Here is a 15,206-nt window from a genome sequence, read left to right as displayed (position 1 = left end):
ACATCCGGGTCGCGTCCTGGGTTTGCTGTCGCATTTCTTGGAAGACGGCTCGAGGGAAACTGGCTTGAACGGTATCGACACCGGCCGAACCGAGCCAACCGGGATCGTCAGGACGAAGGCGGAGCAGAGCGGGGTGTCCAGAGAGAGAAAGGAGGAGGGCGGGCCGGGAGAGATTTGGACTCTAGCTGGTGCGTCACCACGGTCATGGCCGTGACCCGCAGTTGTCAGAAACGACACAGTAGTGGTTGTGACACCGCAGCTACACACCGGTCCGGGACGCCCGCGGAGACAACGACTCCGGGGGGTGCCGGGTGTGTTGGCGCGTATGCTGTGTGTCCAGTGAGTAGTGTGTGTGGATACAGTGTGTTTGTGTGCTTGTTGTGTGAGTACAGTGTGTGTAGGTACAGTTAGTGTACTTGCTGTGTGGGTACAGTGTGTGTGTGCTCGTTGTGTGTGATTACAGTGTGTTTGTGTACTTGATGTGTAGGTACAGTGTGAGTATAGTGTGTTAGTGTACTTGCTGTGTGGGTGCTGTGTGTTAGTGTACTTGCTGTGTACAGTGTGTTTGTGTGCTCGTTGTGTATGAGTACAGTGTATGTAGGTATAGTGTGTTAGTGTACGTACTGTGTGGGTATTGTGTGAGTTCAGTGTGTCTGGGTTCAGTGCGTTAGTATACTTGCAGTGTGGGTGTGGTGTGTTTGTGTGCTTGTTGTGTGAGTACAGTGTGTTAGTGTATTTGCTGTGTGGGTACAGTGTGTGTGGGAGTACATTGTGTTTGTGTGCTTGCTGTGGGTACAGTGTGCTTGTGAGAACAGTGTATGTGTGAGTATGGTGTGTTCATACACTGTGTTTGTGTGCTTGTTGTGTGGCTACAGTGTGTGTGTGAGTACAGTGTGTGTGTGAGTGGGCACAATGTGCTTGTGAGTACGGTGTGTGTGTGTACAGTATGTGTGCTTGTTGTGTGGCTACAGTGTGTATGCTGTCACAGTGTATGTGTGTGTGCTTGTTGTGTAAATATAGTGTGTGTGTGAGTGGGCACAATGTGCTTGTGAGTATGGTGTGTGTGTGTACAGTACGTGTGCTTGTTGTGTGGCTACAGTGTGTATGCTTTCACAGTGTATGTGTGTGTGCTTGTTGTGTAAATATAGTGTGTGTGTGAGTGGGCACAATGTGCTTGTGAGTATGGTGTGTGTGTGTACAGTACGTGTGCTTGTTGTGTGGCTACAGTGTGTATGCGTGCTTGTTGTGTGAGTAGTGAGTATGACTTGTGTGGTGTGTGTTGCAATGGAAATGCAAGTGCACTGCTGTCCTGTGCCTTGCGGTGATTCTCCAAGCTGCTCACAGTGGAAGCACTGTGGCTGCTGGAGTTGTCCAGTCAGGCTGCAGGAAGGAGAGGGTGACAGCAGGACGCTGGACACTGCAGGCCTGTCGTTACGAAGATGTTGATTGAATTATTGACACCCGGAGCTCCACCGTTATCAGTTGGGGGTTTTAATGGAAATCCCCTGTTTTAACTGACAGTACAGGTGCTGAGGCTGTGCGGGTGTGGAGCTTAAGAGTACAGTTCCCCTGTGCTGTCAGGGAAACAGATCTTGTTGTGACTGGGCGTGTGCTGAGCCAGCCCTGAGCATGTTTCCCTTCCCTTCAGATGTGCCGAGCGCCCCCTGGCTGTGGCCATGAGTAACAGCCACCCTCTGCGGCCGCTGGCCTCGGTGTCGGAGATCGACCATGTGCACCTGCTGTCGGAGCAGCTCGGGGCGCTGGTGCCGGGAGAGGAGTACAGCGACGTCACCTTCATCGTGGAGGAGAAGAAATTCCCTGCACACAGAGTCATTCTGGCTGCGCGCTGCCACTACTTCAGGTACCCTGACCCTGCACTGACCCTGCCCCACATTAACACTGACCCTGACCCCACAGTGACCCTAAACCCAGATTAACTTTGACCCCACAGTGACCCTGAACCCACAGTGACCCTGATCCCAACACCACATTAACAATGACCTCGCACTGACTCTTATCCCATATTAACAGTGACCCCACAGTGACCCTGATCCCACCGTGAACCTGATCCTGCACTGACCCTGACCACATTAACATTGACCCCACAGTGACCCTGAACGCACATTGACCCTGAAACTACATTAACAATGACCTCACACTGACCCTGAACCCACATTAATACTGACCCACCACTGACCCTGACGCCACATGAACACTGACCCACCACTGACCCTGATGCCACATGTACACTGACCCACCACTGACCCTGATGCCACATGTACACTGACCTCACACTGACCCTGATACCACATGAACACTGACCCACCACTGACCCTGATGCCACATGTACACTGACCTCACACTGACCCTGATACCACATGAGAACTGACCTCACAGTGACCCTGACACCACATGAACACTGACCCCACACTGACCTCACATTAACGCTGACCCTGACCCCACAGTAACACTGACACACTACATCAGGTACACTAACAGAGCGACGCACTGAGTGACTGACACACTGACACTACTTCAGGTACACTGGCAGAGTAACAGGCTACCTGGTCCAGTTTCCTGCCTTGTTTCGGGATCAAGAGGTCTGTTTGGGCAGGTGTTGTTTCCTGTACAGGTAGTTGTGCTGATGGAGGCTCAGTCACGTAGCCTGAGGGGTGAATGGTCTCCTCTGGCATGCAGCCTCTCTGATGTGCACTCCTCTCCCTGCCTCTTCTTGCAGGGCCCTACTGTATGGAGGGATGAAGGAGTCCCAGCCTCAGGCAGAGGTGTGTCTGGAGGAGACGCGGGCCGAGTCCTTCTCCATGCTCCTGCAGTACCTGTACACGGGCCGGGCCAGCCTGAGCTCGGCCCGCGAGGAAGTGCTGCTGGACTTCCTGGGACTGGCGCACCGCTACGGCCTCCAGCCACTAGAGGACTCCACCTCGGAGTTCCTGCGCACAGTGCTGAGCACCCACAACGTGTGCCTGGTGTTTGATGTGGCCAACCTGTACTGCCTGCAGGCACTCAGTGCCGCCTGCTGCTCCTACATTGACCGCCACGCCCCGGAAGTGCTTGCCAGCGATGGTTTCCTGTCCCTCTCCAAGGTGAGAGGTCACACAGGGAGGGGGGCACACTTTGGTTGTCAGTTTGGGTGTGAGGAGTGGCTACGCCTTTAGAGTAAACACTGTTCTCTGTTTCTTTTTCCCCAAAGGGGATCACTTGTGCCCCAGTGCAGCTCTGTGGAACGTCACAGGGTCGCTTGGGTATGCTCTACGTGAGCGTGTAAGAACTTCAGGAGGGGTGACCTTTTAGGGGAGATGCTAACCTGGTGGTGTTCAGTCATAATCCCACAGCCAGGCACAGACACCCGATATGTGAACCTGTGGTTCCTCCCGTACTGTGCAGAATTGCTGTTATAGCAACACTTCATCAATGAAGTATTTCACTCGGGCCTTCACTTAGGAGGAAGTCAGCAGCAGAACAACCATCAAGGACGAAGTAAAATATGTTTACGACTTTAAAGGGAAACATCTAGACGATAAGAGGGAAATGGCTGATTGCCAAACCAGTGTTTCACTCAGATCCTCACTGAGGAAGAATCATCACCAGGCCTCAGGCAGCAGGGGGACAGAGTTCTGTTTTAAACAGCATCAGTACAGAAGAGGGAGAAGAGTTTCAGGTACTGAAGGACTCAAGATTAATACATCCCAGGGCTGGTGGTGTCTTACCAGCTGTAGTCCAGGACATGAGACATGTGATTTAGAAGACAATGAGACAGCTCTTCCAGCTGTCCCTCAAGACAGGGCTCGTACCAGGGACTGGAAAGCTACTGGACAATATAGTCATTGTAGACCAGTAACTCTGACTTCTGTTCCAGTATACTCCCTCAAGACAGGGCTCGTACCATGGACTGGAGAGCAGCTGATGTAGAGCCCATCCACAAGGGTTGACCGGTCCCATTATAGACCAATAAGTTGGTGACATTGATACTAAAAGATGGGACCCAGAACAGCTTGACGTGACCTTGAACTCTAAACCTGGTGCCTCCCGTCTGACGGCTTCTGGAAAGTTTTCCAACCTGTTGGCTGGAGCCAAAATAATTTGCACGTCACCCTGATAGCCTCCTGCCTCTTCTCTGAGACCCTTCCGTCACCTCTGCCCCGCTGAGGGCAGAATCGGCTGTGTCTTCTCCTGAGCTGCTGCCTGTACTGGACCGTGCCAGTCGAATCCGACTCCCTCAGAAGCTTCACACAGTGAAGTTTCCCAATGGTTTTCATGGTCTGAGATGTACAGACATGGGAATGGGGCTGGGAGTGTGGTGATGATGATGATGATGATGATGATGATAGCCCTTTTCTGGACACTCCACTCAAAGCACTTTACAGGTAATGGGGACTCCCCCCCCACCACCACCAATGTGCAGCCCCACCTGCCATAGTGCACCAGTGCACTCCCCACACACCAGCTCTCAGTGGGGAGGAGAGCAGAGGGATGAAGCCAGTTCAGAGATGGGGGTTATTAGGAGGTCATGATTTGTAAGGGCCAAATTTTGAGAAACACCCTGGGATTTTTTAATGACTACAGAGAGTCAGGACCTCAGTTTTACATCGCATCCATTTACAGTATAGTGTCCCCGTCACTATACTGGGGCATTAGGACCCACACAGACTGCAGGGTGAGCGCCCCCTGCTGGCCCCTCTTAACACCTCTTTCAGCAGCAGCCTTCGTTTTCCCAGGAGGTCTCCCATCCAGGTACTGGCCAGGCTCACACCTGCTGAGCTTCAGTGGGATGCTGGTTGTGAGTTGCAGGGTGATATATGTTCTGGGGAGTGTTCATATCACAGTGCAGTGTATTCACCACAGTGCAGTAACCACTCTCTCTCTTTCTCTGCAGTCGGCCCTGCTCACCGTGGTCCGCAGAGACTCCTTTGCGGCTCCAGAGAGGGAGATATTCCAGGCGCTGTGCCGCTGGTGTCAGCAGAACGGAGAGGAGAACGCGGCGGAGGTGATGGGGGCGGTGCGCCTGCCCCTCATGAGCCTGACGGAGCTGCTGAATGTGGTGCGTCCCTCTGGCCTGCTGTCCCCCGACGCCCTGCTGGACGCCATCAAGACCCGCTCTGAGAGCCGTGACATGGACCTCAGCTACCGCGGCATGCTGAGTGAGTCTGGAGCACTCCTGCACATCACCCCACCCACACCTGGACCACTGCACCTGCACAGTGTTAACATTACTGTACACCTGGACCACTGCACCTGCACAGCCCTTAACATTACTGTACACCTGGACCACTGCACCTGCGCAGCCCTTAACATTACTGTACACCTGGACCACTGCACCTGCACAGCGTTAACATTACTGTACACCTGGACCACTGTACCTGTGCAGCCCTAACATTACTGTACACCTGGACCACTGCACCTGCACAGCGTTAACATTACTGTACACCTGGACCACTGCACCTGCACAGCCCTTAACATTACTGTACACCTGGACCACTGCACCTGCACAGCCCTTAACATTACTGTACACCTGGACCACTGCACCTGCACAGCGTTAACATTACTGTACACCTGGACCACTGCACCTGCACAGCCCTTAACATTACTGTACACCTGGACCACTGCACCTGCACAGCCCTTAACATTACTGTACACCTGGACCACTGCACCTGCGCAGCCCTTAACATTACTGTACACCTGGACCACTGCACCTGCACAGCGTTAACATTACTGTACACCTGGACCACTGCACCTGCACAGCCCTTAACATTACTGTACACCTGGACCACTGTACCTGCGCAGCCTTAACATTACTGTACATCTGGACCACTGTACCTGCGCAGCCTTAACATTACTGTACACCTGGACCACTGTACCTGCACAGCCCTTAACATTACTGTACACCTGGACCACTGTACCTGCACAGCCCTTAACATTACTGTACACCTGGACCACTGTACCTGCACAGCCCTTAACATTACTGTACACCTGGACCACTGCACCTGCACAGCCTTAACATTACTGTACACCTGGACCACTACACCTGCGCAGCCTTAACATTACTGTACACCTGGACCACTGTACCTGCACAGCCCTTAACATTACTGTACACCTGGACCACTGTACCTGCACAGCCCTTAACATTACTGTACACCTGGACCACTGCACCTGCACAGCCCTTAACATTACTGTACACCTGGACCACTGCACCTGCACAGCCCTTAACATTACTGTACACCTGGACCACTGCACCTGCACAGCCCTTAACATTACTGTACACCTGGACCACTGTACCTGCACAGCCCTTAACATTACTGTACACCTGGACCACTGTACCTGCACAGCCCTTAACATTACTGTACACCTGGACCACTGTACCTGCACAGCCCTTAACATTACTGTACACCTGGACCACTGCACCTGCACAGCCCTTAACATTACTGTACACCTGGACCACTGCACCTGCACAGCCCTTAACATTACTGTACACCTGGACCACTGTACCTGCACAGCCCTTAACATTACTGTACACCTGGACCACTGCACCTGCACAGCGTTAACATTACTGTACACCTGGACCACTGTACCTGCACAGCCCTTAACATTACTGTACACCTGGACCACTGTACCTGCACAGCCTTAATATATCAGTACACCTGGACCACTGTACCTGCACAGCCTTAACATTACTGTACATACCTGGATCACAGCTTTAGTATTACTGTAAAGTACTGTGCTGTATACTGTGTTGTGCAGCACTGGTTTGTCTGTCTCTGTTCCCCTGTAGAAAGTACATTGATGAGGCATGGTGCCCTGCTCTGTCTTGTTGCTTCATCCACAGTCCCAGAGGAAAATATTGCAACGATGAAACATGGTGCTCAGGTAGTGAAGGGGGAGATGAAGTCGGCGCTGCTGGATGGCGACACACAGAACTACGATCTGGACCATGGCTTCTCTCGCCACCCCATCGAGGATGACTGCCGATCCGACATCGAGGTCAAGCTGGGCCAGCCCTCCATCATCAACCACATCCGCATCCTGCTGTGGGACCGTGACAGCCGGTGAGCAGCAGATCCCTGAGGGCAGACAGTCCCCCGCGCCCTCGCCACACACTCAACAGGGTTTTTGTTCAGTACAGCAGCAGAGGCAGGCTGTGTGTCTCATTGTTCTGTGTCCCCGCACAACTCAGGACACATACTGTACTGCAGACAGATTTCGGCAGGTTGTATTTCCTCTGGGTAACAGCAGAGACAGGTCCTGTGTCTCAGTGCTCTTATTGCATTTTAAAGTCCATCAGTCCTCAGCAATTAAAAAAGTGGGTGTTTCTTCCCATCCTGTTGGCTGTGCTGCAGGGGAATAGTGTCCCAGACTGACTCGTAAGGTTTGGTTGTCTTTACCCCTGGGTGAAGAGCCAGACCCTTTGCAGGTCTGCTATGACCCTCTCGTTCAGCAAACTGCACCGCCTCATTGTCACCACTAGAGGGAGCTGTTGCCAAAGGTTCCTATAGTAAGACGTTCACAGATTTAAATATGCAGCTCAGATTAATTAAGGACTTATAAATTATTAAATAGATTGGTAAGACAAGTGCTTGATGTACAATATATTTTAATTGCTTGAGTGGCAGTTGAACGTAAACAGTGTACATTTACTCCATCTGTTAAATAGCTTGATGTGCATTGCTGTTTTCTCTCGCTCACCCCCGGCTCTCTCCAGGTCATATTCCTACTATATCGAGGTGTCGATGGACGAGCTGGACTGGGTGCGCGTGGTCGACCATTCGAAGTATCTGTGTCGCTCCTGGCAGAGCCTTTATTTCCCTGCCAGAGTCTGCAGGTAAGTGTCTCTCACCTGGCAGACCCGGGCCACCTTCCACAGGCTGAGCCCAGCACCCAGAGCTTCTCCTCTCTCGCCTGAGGCACCAGTGGATTGACGGACCCCAGTTCATGTCAACCAGTCCCACAGTCAAGCCTGTCAGCAGGGCCCTGAGGTGCTGGGCACAGGTGCGCTCTGCATCGCAGGAAGAGCACCTGAGGCTCCAACAGTCTGTCTAGAACACAGGAGAGACAGTGTACCTGGAAACAGACAACACAATCTGACACGCACAGAGCACAGCGCACAGCTGAATGCATGGAAACAGCATATAACTCAAGAAGACAAGATCCAAAGGGAATTACAGAGAAAAAAACAAAACTAGGTAAAGCAGAGCAGAGCAGGAATATGTGCATAACAAGAAACACAGAAGGAAAGATACAAGTGAAAGTGAAACAGATCATTAGTAGATGTAAGCTATGGTTATTAGTTCATGAAACTTATGTCTTTAAGCAGAAAGGCTCTCAGCAGCGAGTCTGAAGATTCCTGCGCTCAAGCCCTCCTGTTCCACACGCAGAGCTCGCTGTTCACACTTCCTCTGCTGTTCTGAGTGCCTGACGTTTACTGAGCGGCTCTGCTGAGAGACTAGTCCGCAGCGATTGGTGGCGGAAATGAGATTTCCACACTGCTGGTTGGTTAGGGCTTCACAGGGCTCTTTGCAGTTTTCGTTATGATATTTTTGTGCGTTTCGGTGAGGGACGGGGGGGGGTTCAAGGAACCCCACCTGGTTTCCATCGGAAACCAGCAGAGCAGACGGCACAGAGCCCGCCAGCTCCAGTTCCGCTCTCCAGACACTGCAGGGGCTGCTGCTCGGCCTTCAGGGCTCTGTCAGGAGTACCTCTCCGTATCGGGCCTGTCTCTCTCTTCCTCTCCTGTCCACTGGTACTGTACTGAGCCGTCGTGCTCCGAGCAGCAGAGAGAGAGACGGCAGCGACGTGAGGGTGATGGAGACATTGCGCGACCTGGCTAAGAGATGCAGTTATTCTGTCTTTTCAGCTTCTGAGACCACATCTAATGCCTTTGCAGCTCTTTTTCTTTCTCTTCTCACTGTGGTGTTGGACAGGCCCTGGGCCTGACCAAGACCAGGCCAACCTGGGTGTTTCTGTGAGTGTCGAGTGGGCTGTGTGTGTCTGCTGGGTGGGAAGACCTGCTGCCTACAATTGACCAGGGCAGACTGATCTGCTGGCTGAAGTGTTTCTGTGTGTATCCTGAGTGGGCCGTGTGTCTGCTGATCAGATGACCTGCTGCCTGGGGTGTTTTTGGGTGTATCCTGAGTGGGATGTACCTCTGCTGGGTGGGATGACCTGTTGCCCCCAGCTTTCTGTGTGTTGAGTGTGGTTTGTGTCTCTGCTGAGTGGGATCATCTGGGGTCTAGGGTGTTTCTGTGTGGATCTTGAATGGGTTATGTGTCTGTTAGATGAGCTGATCTTGTACTTCTGTGTGTATATTGAGTGGGTTGTGGTATGGGTGGACTGATCTGCTGCCTGAGGTGTTTGTGTGTGTTTGTGTGATCGCTGAGCAGGTGACCTGTTGTCTGTGTTGTTTCTCTGTATATTTAGAGTGAGCTCTGTGTTTCTGCAGAGTGAGCTAACCTACTGACCGGGGTGTTTCTTTGTGTATCGTGAGTGAGCTATGTGTGTTTGCTGGGTGAGATGACCTGCTACCTGGGATTTTTCTGTGTGTGTCGTGAATGGGCTTTGTGTGTTTGCTGGGTGAGATGACCTACTGCCCGGGGTGTTTCTGTGTGTATCGTGAGTGGGCTGCATCACTGCTGGGTGGGCTGACTGCTGCCTGGGGTGTTGTTTTTGTGTACCTTGAGTGATCACTCTCTGTCACCAGACACAGTGTTAAATAAGGCCATAGTTTAAATTAATTTGTGAAGTAGAACCAGAACACACTGTTAGGTTGTCAGAGTGTGTCTGTGCTGACTGTTGTGGTTGTGTGGTTGCAGGTATGTGCGCATCGTTGGGACACACAACACAGTGAACAAGGTGTTCCACCTGGTGGCCTTTGAGTGCATGTTCACCCAGCAGAGCTTCACCCTGGATCAGGGGCTGCTAGGTAAGAGGAGATAGGCATTCAGTTTTTTTCCTGGGGATTACTGCCCTGAGAGAGACTGAGGCGTTTCAGTTTATACAGCGAAGTAGTTAAATATAAAGGTGGTAGGTTAAAATTATACAATGCACAAGCAAGACCTAGGTCTCCTAGATGGTTACAAGGTTAAAAAGGTTCAGTTCCTTTTGTCTGTCAGTGGAAGACATTCACTTGAGCCCAGTAATATATCTGGTAGCTCTTTTTTGGACTGCTTCCAGAGCTGCAGTATCTTTTAAGTATTGTGGTTTCTTACATTGAGTGGGCTAAAAAACTGAATTTCATAAGTCTGTTTTATACTGATAGGCTGTAGGAACTGAGTCTCTTTAGTCTTGAACAGAGAAGACTGTGGGGAGACTGATACAAGTATTAAGGGACTGTCCTACACTGACAGGCTGGAGGAACTGAGTCTCTTTAGTCTTGAACAGAGAAGACTGTGAGGAGACTGATACAAGTATTAAGGGACCGTCCTACACTGATATTTGAAGGAGTCTCTTTAGCCTAAACAGCAGACACTAATAAAGTCAGCCCAGCAGATTTCTTCTGACCGAACATTGAAACACCAACCAGAGGACACAAGTGGAAACTGCATAAAAGTGCATTTAAAACTGAGAACAGGTGGTATTTCTTAACACAAAGAGTTGTGAGAGTCTGGATCAAGCTGCATCCTCTAGCGTCCCCTCATTAGTGGTGTGTCTGAGGTTCTTATTCAATTGCTCTGAAGTTTATTAGTCCTCCCAGATGGCAGAATAACTTCAGATATGTGTGTCTGTGTCCCCTACCCCTCTGTCCCACAGTTGATACCCCCCTCAGCTGTGACCTCTCTGTCAGCCCCTCTGTCTTTACCCCCACTGTGTCCTCAGCTAACAGCCCCTCTGTCTTTACCCCCACTGTGTCCTCAGCTAACAGCCCCTCTGTCTTTACCCCCACTGTGTCCTCAGCTGACAGCCCCTCTCTTTACCCCCACTGTGTCCTCAGCTAACAGCCCCTCTCTTTACCCCCACTGTGTCCTCAGATAACAGCCCCTCTGTCTTTACCCCCACTGTGACCTCAGATAACTGCCCCTCTCTTTACCCCCACTGTGACCTCAGATAACTGCCCCTCTGTCTTTACCCCCACTGTGACCTCAGATAACTGCCCCTCTGTCTTTACCCCCACTGTGTCCTCAGCTAACAGCCCCTCTCTTTACCCCCACTGTGTCCTCAGATAACAGCCCCTCTGTCTTTACCCCCACTGTGACCTCAGATAACTGCCCCTCTGTCTTTACCCCCACTGTGACCTCAGATAACTGCCCCTCTGTCTTTACCCCCACTGTGACCTCAGATAACAGCCCCTCTGTCTTTACCCCCACTGTGACCTCAGATAACAGCCCCTCTGTCTTTACCCCCACTGTGACCTCAGATAACAGCCCCTCTGTCTTTACCCCCACTGTGACCTCAGATAACAGCCCCTCTGTCTTTACCCCCACTGTGACCTCAGATAACTGCCCCTCTGTCTTTACCCCCACTGTGACCTCAGATAACTGCCCCTCTGTCTTTACCCCCACTGTGACCTCAGATAACAGCCCCTCTGTCTTTACCCCCACTGTGACCTCAGATAACAGCCCCTCTGTCTTTACCCCCACTGTGACCTCAGATAACTGCCCCTCTGTCTTTACCCCCACTGTGACCTCAGATAACTGCCCCTCTGTCTTTACCCCCACTGTGACCTCAGATAACAGCCCCTCTGTCTTTACCCCCACTGTGTCCTCAGATAACAGCCCCTCTGTCTTTACCCCCACTGTGACCTCAGATAACAGCCCCTCTGTCTTTACCCCCACTGTGTCCTCAGATAACTGCCCCTCTGTCTTTACCCCCACTGTGACCTCAGATAACAGCCCCTCTGTCTTTACCCCCACTGTGACCTCAGATAACAGCCCCTCTGTCTTTACCCCCACTGTGACCTCAGATAACTGCCCCTCTGTCTTAACCCCCACTGTGACCTCAGCTGACAGCCCCTCTGCCTGTGCCCCTCTGCCCCTGCAGTGCCCAGTGAGAATGTGGCGACCATCGCCGCCTGCGCCAGTGTGATCGAGGGTGTGAGCCGCAGCCGGAACGCTCTGCTGAACGGCGACACCCGGAACTACGACTGGGACTCGGGGTACACCTGCCACCAGCTGGGCTCCGGCGCCATCGTGATCCAGCTGGCCCAGCCCTACATGATCAGCTCCATGAGGTCAGGCAGGGCGCGTGTGCGTGTGGACGCTTGAATTCAACAGCTACTGCTGTTTTTGCAAATCCTGGGAGGTGTGAGGTGCGCAGTCAAGACTGGCAGCACAGCAGGGGTCTGCAGACCTGCACCTGCAGACCGGTTCAATAAAGCTCTGCCACAGGAAAGAGGGAGAGGAGGGAAAGAGCTGAGGGCTGGGGCGTGTCTGATTGTGTTAGTGTGTTTGTGCTCTTTCCCTCAGTCTCAGTGCAGTGATGTAGTGTTCAGACTGTGCTCTCTCTCTCTGTGACAGTCCCAGCGCAGTGATGCAGTGATCTGGCTGCGCTCTCTCTCTGTGATGGTCCCAGTGCCAGCAGTAATACAGTGATCGTGCTCAGCCTGTAAAGGATGGATACCTGTTTTCGTGGTTACTCAGTTTGACCTTTAACCCTGGTTCAGGTTGTTACTGTGGGACTGTGACGACCGCAGCTATAGCTACTACATTGAGGTCTCCACCAACCAGCAGCTGTGGACAAAAGTGGTGGATCGGACAAAAGTGGCCTGCAGGTCAGACAGTCCTCTCTTTAAACCTATTTCTCTCTACCTCTGGGGCTCTTCTCCCCCTGATCCTGTCTCTGTCTCTCTACCCCTAGGGCTGTTCTCTCCTCTCTCTGATCCTGTCTCTCTGTCTACCCCTCTGGGTTGTTATCTTCTCTCTCTGATCCTGTCTCTCTCCCTGCCTCTGTGGGGCTGTTCGCTCCTCACTTTGATCCTGTCTCTGTCTCTCTGCCCCTCTGGGACTGTTATCTTCTCTCTGATCCTGTCTCTATTCAGTTCAATTCAAGATGCTTTATTGGCATGACCACTGAGTAAAACCAGTGTTGTCAAAGCAAAACAAATACAGTTAACATAAAATAAAAATTTAGAGACATTAACAATAAAGACACAATCATAAAATACTTAGAAACATATGGAACATTATTGAGAGACAAGGTCACTGTTCCTCAGGCTGTGACAGGAGATCACATACTGGGCTGCCAGTTCCACTGAGTTCCCTCCTTCCTCTCCCAGTAGGATTGGGACCCGTTGTGATTCTGGCAGGTGTGGGAACTCTGGGATTAGGTTTCTGAATTTAGGGAAGAATGTTTCTCTAATCCCAGAGTATCTGTCACAGTGCAGTAGAAAGTGCACCTCTGTCTCTATTTCTCCCCGCTGGCAGTGGGAGCACAGCCTGTCCTCTCTGGGCAGCCAGGTCTGCCTGTGTCGCCCAGTTTCTATGGCCAGGCTGTGGTCACTGAGCCTGTACTTCGTCAGGGTCTGTTTCTGTTTGCTGTTTCTTATCTTGGTCAAATATTCGGCTAGTGTGTATTGTCTGTTTAGGATTCTATAGCATTCCAGTCTGTATCTCTACACCTGGGGCTATCCTCTTCTCTCTCTGATCCTATCTCTTTCTCTGCCTCTGTGGGGCTGTTATCTCTACTCTCTAAACCTGTGTTCCCCCTGTCTCTCTGACTGGCCTTGTGTCCTGCAGGTCCTGGCAGACGCTGACCTTTGATAAACACCCAGCCTCCTTCGTTCGCATTGTGGGGACTCACAACACTGCCAACGAGGTGAGAGGATGGAGGGGTTCAGGAGGGAAGTACTCTCAGTACTGTTTCACATTCCCCAAGCTTTATTGGCATGACCCATGAACAATTTAGGACAGTAACGCAGTATTGTTATTCGGGAGACAGCAGATCACATACTGAGCTGCAGCTCTGTTGAGTGCTCTCCCCCAGCAGAACTGAAAACTGTTCTGATTCTGGCACTTGTGGGAATTCTGAGATTATTTTAGGGAAGAATGTCTAATCCCCAGAATATTTCTCACAGTGTATAGCAGAAAGCACAACTCTATCTCTGTTTCTCCCTGCTGATAGTGGAAACACAGCCTGTCCTCTCTCGGCAGCCAGTTTCTAAGCACTTTGTGTTGTGCTTGTGTGTGTGTCCCAGTGGGTGAGGTGGTGTTGTGATGTGGTTGATTTTGATTTGTTTTGCTCTAGCAGTGCTGTCCTGAGGCAGGCTGGTGTCAGTGAGCCTCAGGACCAGCTGGCTGAGGGGGCTCTTCTCTGGGCTCAGCTCTTGACGCGGCAGGGCCTTGTAGCGGGAGGAGTTCTCGTCGCCACTTTTTTAGGTGTAGCCAATAGTTGATTGCTCTCTTCTATATGCTGATTAGTAATGGGTATCAGCCTAATTGGACCCTGCATGCATTGTTAGGTGTTTTTCTCTGTACATGGAGGATATTTTTGCAGAACTCTGTGTACAGGACTTCAATGGCCTGTTTGTCCCATTTGTAATCCTGGACTGTGAGTAGACCCCACACTTCACTGCCATACAGGGCAATGGGTTGGATCACACTTGCAAATAACTGCAGGCAGGCGTTCGTGGGGGGATTGCTGTGTTCATTCTTGTGTCTTTGCCTCTCTCCTGCCCCTGCTGTCTCCGTGTCCAGGTGTTCCACTGTGTGCACTTTGAGTGTCCAGCCCAGCTCGACGTGGAGGTGAAGGAAGGCAGTCCTGGGCAGAGCTCACCTGAGTCGGGCTCCAGCTCCCAAGAACCGCAGCAGTCCCGCCCCCCCAGGCCCTCGCGGGCTCAGAATCTCCTACTGGCTCCTCCCTCCTCCCCAGGCTCCTGGACGCAATCCCAGCACTGAGCGTCGTGGACACACGGACTCTGGAAAACATGAAGGCCGCTTCTGCAGCACACGTCTGGCCACAGTGCTGTTCGTCCTGGCCTCAGCCTGGGACTCCCGGACTCCAGAAAGCACCGCCGCGTGCTCCTGGATTCCCAAACTGCTTTCCCGGTTCTGTGTAAAATCAGGCCGTGTCTCAATCCAGTGACTCACTGCGTGTGGCTGAGCTGTACAGTAACCGTGCTTGTCTGAATGTATATATGCTCCAGGCTAACACACTGATTCCTGTGTTATAGAAAGAATGTGAACTCAGGCCTGCTGGTACTTAATCCAGTCCTTGCTGCACAACGCGTGCAATAAAACACATGCAGACGCGTGTTTCTCTCTTGTGAA

At 51.8% G+C, this 15,206-nt stretch overlaps 1 protein-coding gene across 4 annotated transcripts; it reads left to right on the top strand.

Moving 5' to 3' along the window:
- Positions 1-45: 45 nt before the first annotated feature.
- Positions 46-15,206, top strand: btbd9 (BTB domain containing 9). 4 transcript variants are annotated; one of them, XM_088625964.1, is made up of 11 exons: positions 46-188; positions 1,649-1,861; positions 2,738-3,101; positions 4,892-5,156; positions 6,839-7,058; positions 7,712-7,831; positions 9,819-9,928; positions 11,983-12,172; positions 12,605-12,712; positions 13,677-13,755; positions 14,634-15,206. In XM_088625964.1, the coding sequence occupies exons 2-11, from the start codon at positions 1,677-1,679 to the stop codon at positions 14,832-14,834; spliced, it is 1,842 nt and encodes a 613-aa protein (XP_088482090.1). In that variant the 5' UTR covers positions 46-188; positions 1,649-1,676; the 3' UTR covers positions 14,835-15,206. The 4 variants fall into 4 exon arrangements, with proteins under 4 accessions (XP_088482090.1, XP_088482087.1, XP_088482086.1 ...); XM_088625961.1 differs by having other exon boundaries at positions 178-311; XM_088625960.1 differs by lacking the exon at positions 46-188 and adding an exon at positions 193-323.

The sequence above is a fragment of the Lepisosteus platostomus genome, chromosome 3, assembly GCF_059453375.1.
Source record: "Lepisosteus platostomus isolate fLepPlt1 chromosome 3, fLepPlt1.hap1, whole genome shotgun sequence".
Lineage (NCBI taxonomy): Eukaryota > Metazoa > Chordata > Actinopteri > Semionotiformes > Lepisosteidae > Lepisosteus > Lepisosteus platostomus.
The sequence above is the reverse complement of the archived record's forward strand: the minus strand, read 5'-3'. Positions and strand labels throughout refer to the sequence as shown.

Excerpts from the sequence above, each read along its gene's own strand:
- btbd9 (XM_088625960.1), top strand. The coding sequence starts at position 205 with ATGGCCGTGACCCGCAGTTGTCAGAAACGACACAGTAGTGGTTGTGAC. Across the intron at positions 12,713-13,676 it reads CGGACAAAAGTGGCCTGCAG|GTCCTGGCAGACGCTGACCT; the intron begins GTCAGACAGTCC and ends TGTGTCCTGCAG. Across the intron at positions 13,756-14,633 it reads CTCACAACACTGCCAACGAG|GTGTTCCACTGTGTGCACTT; the intron begins GTGAGAGGATGG and ends CTCCGTGTCCAG.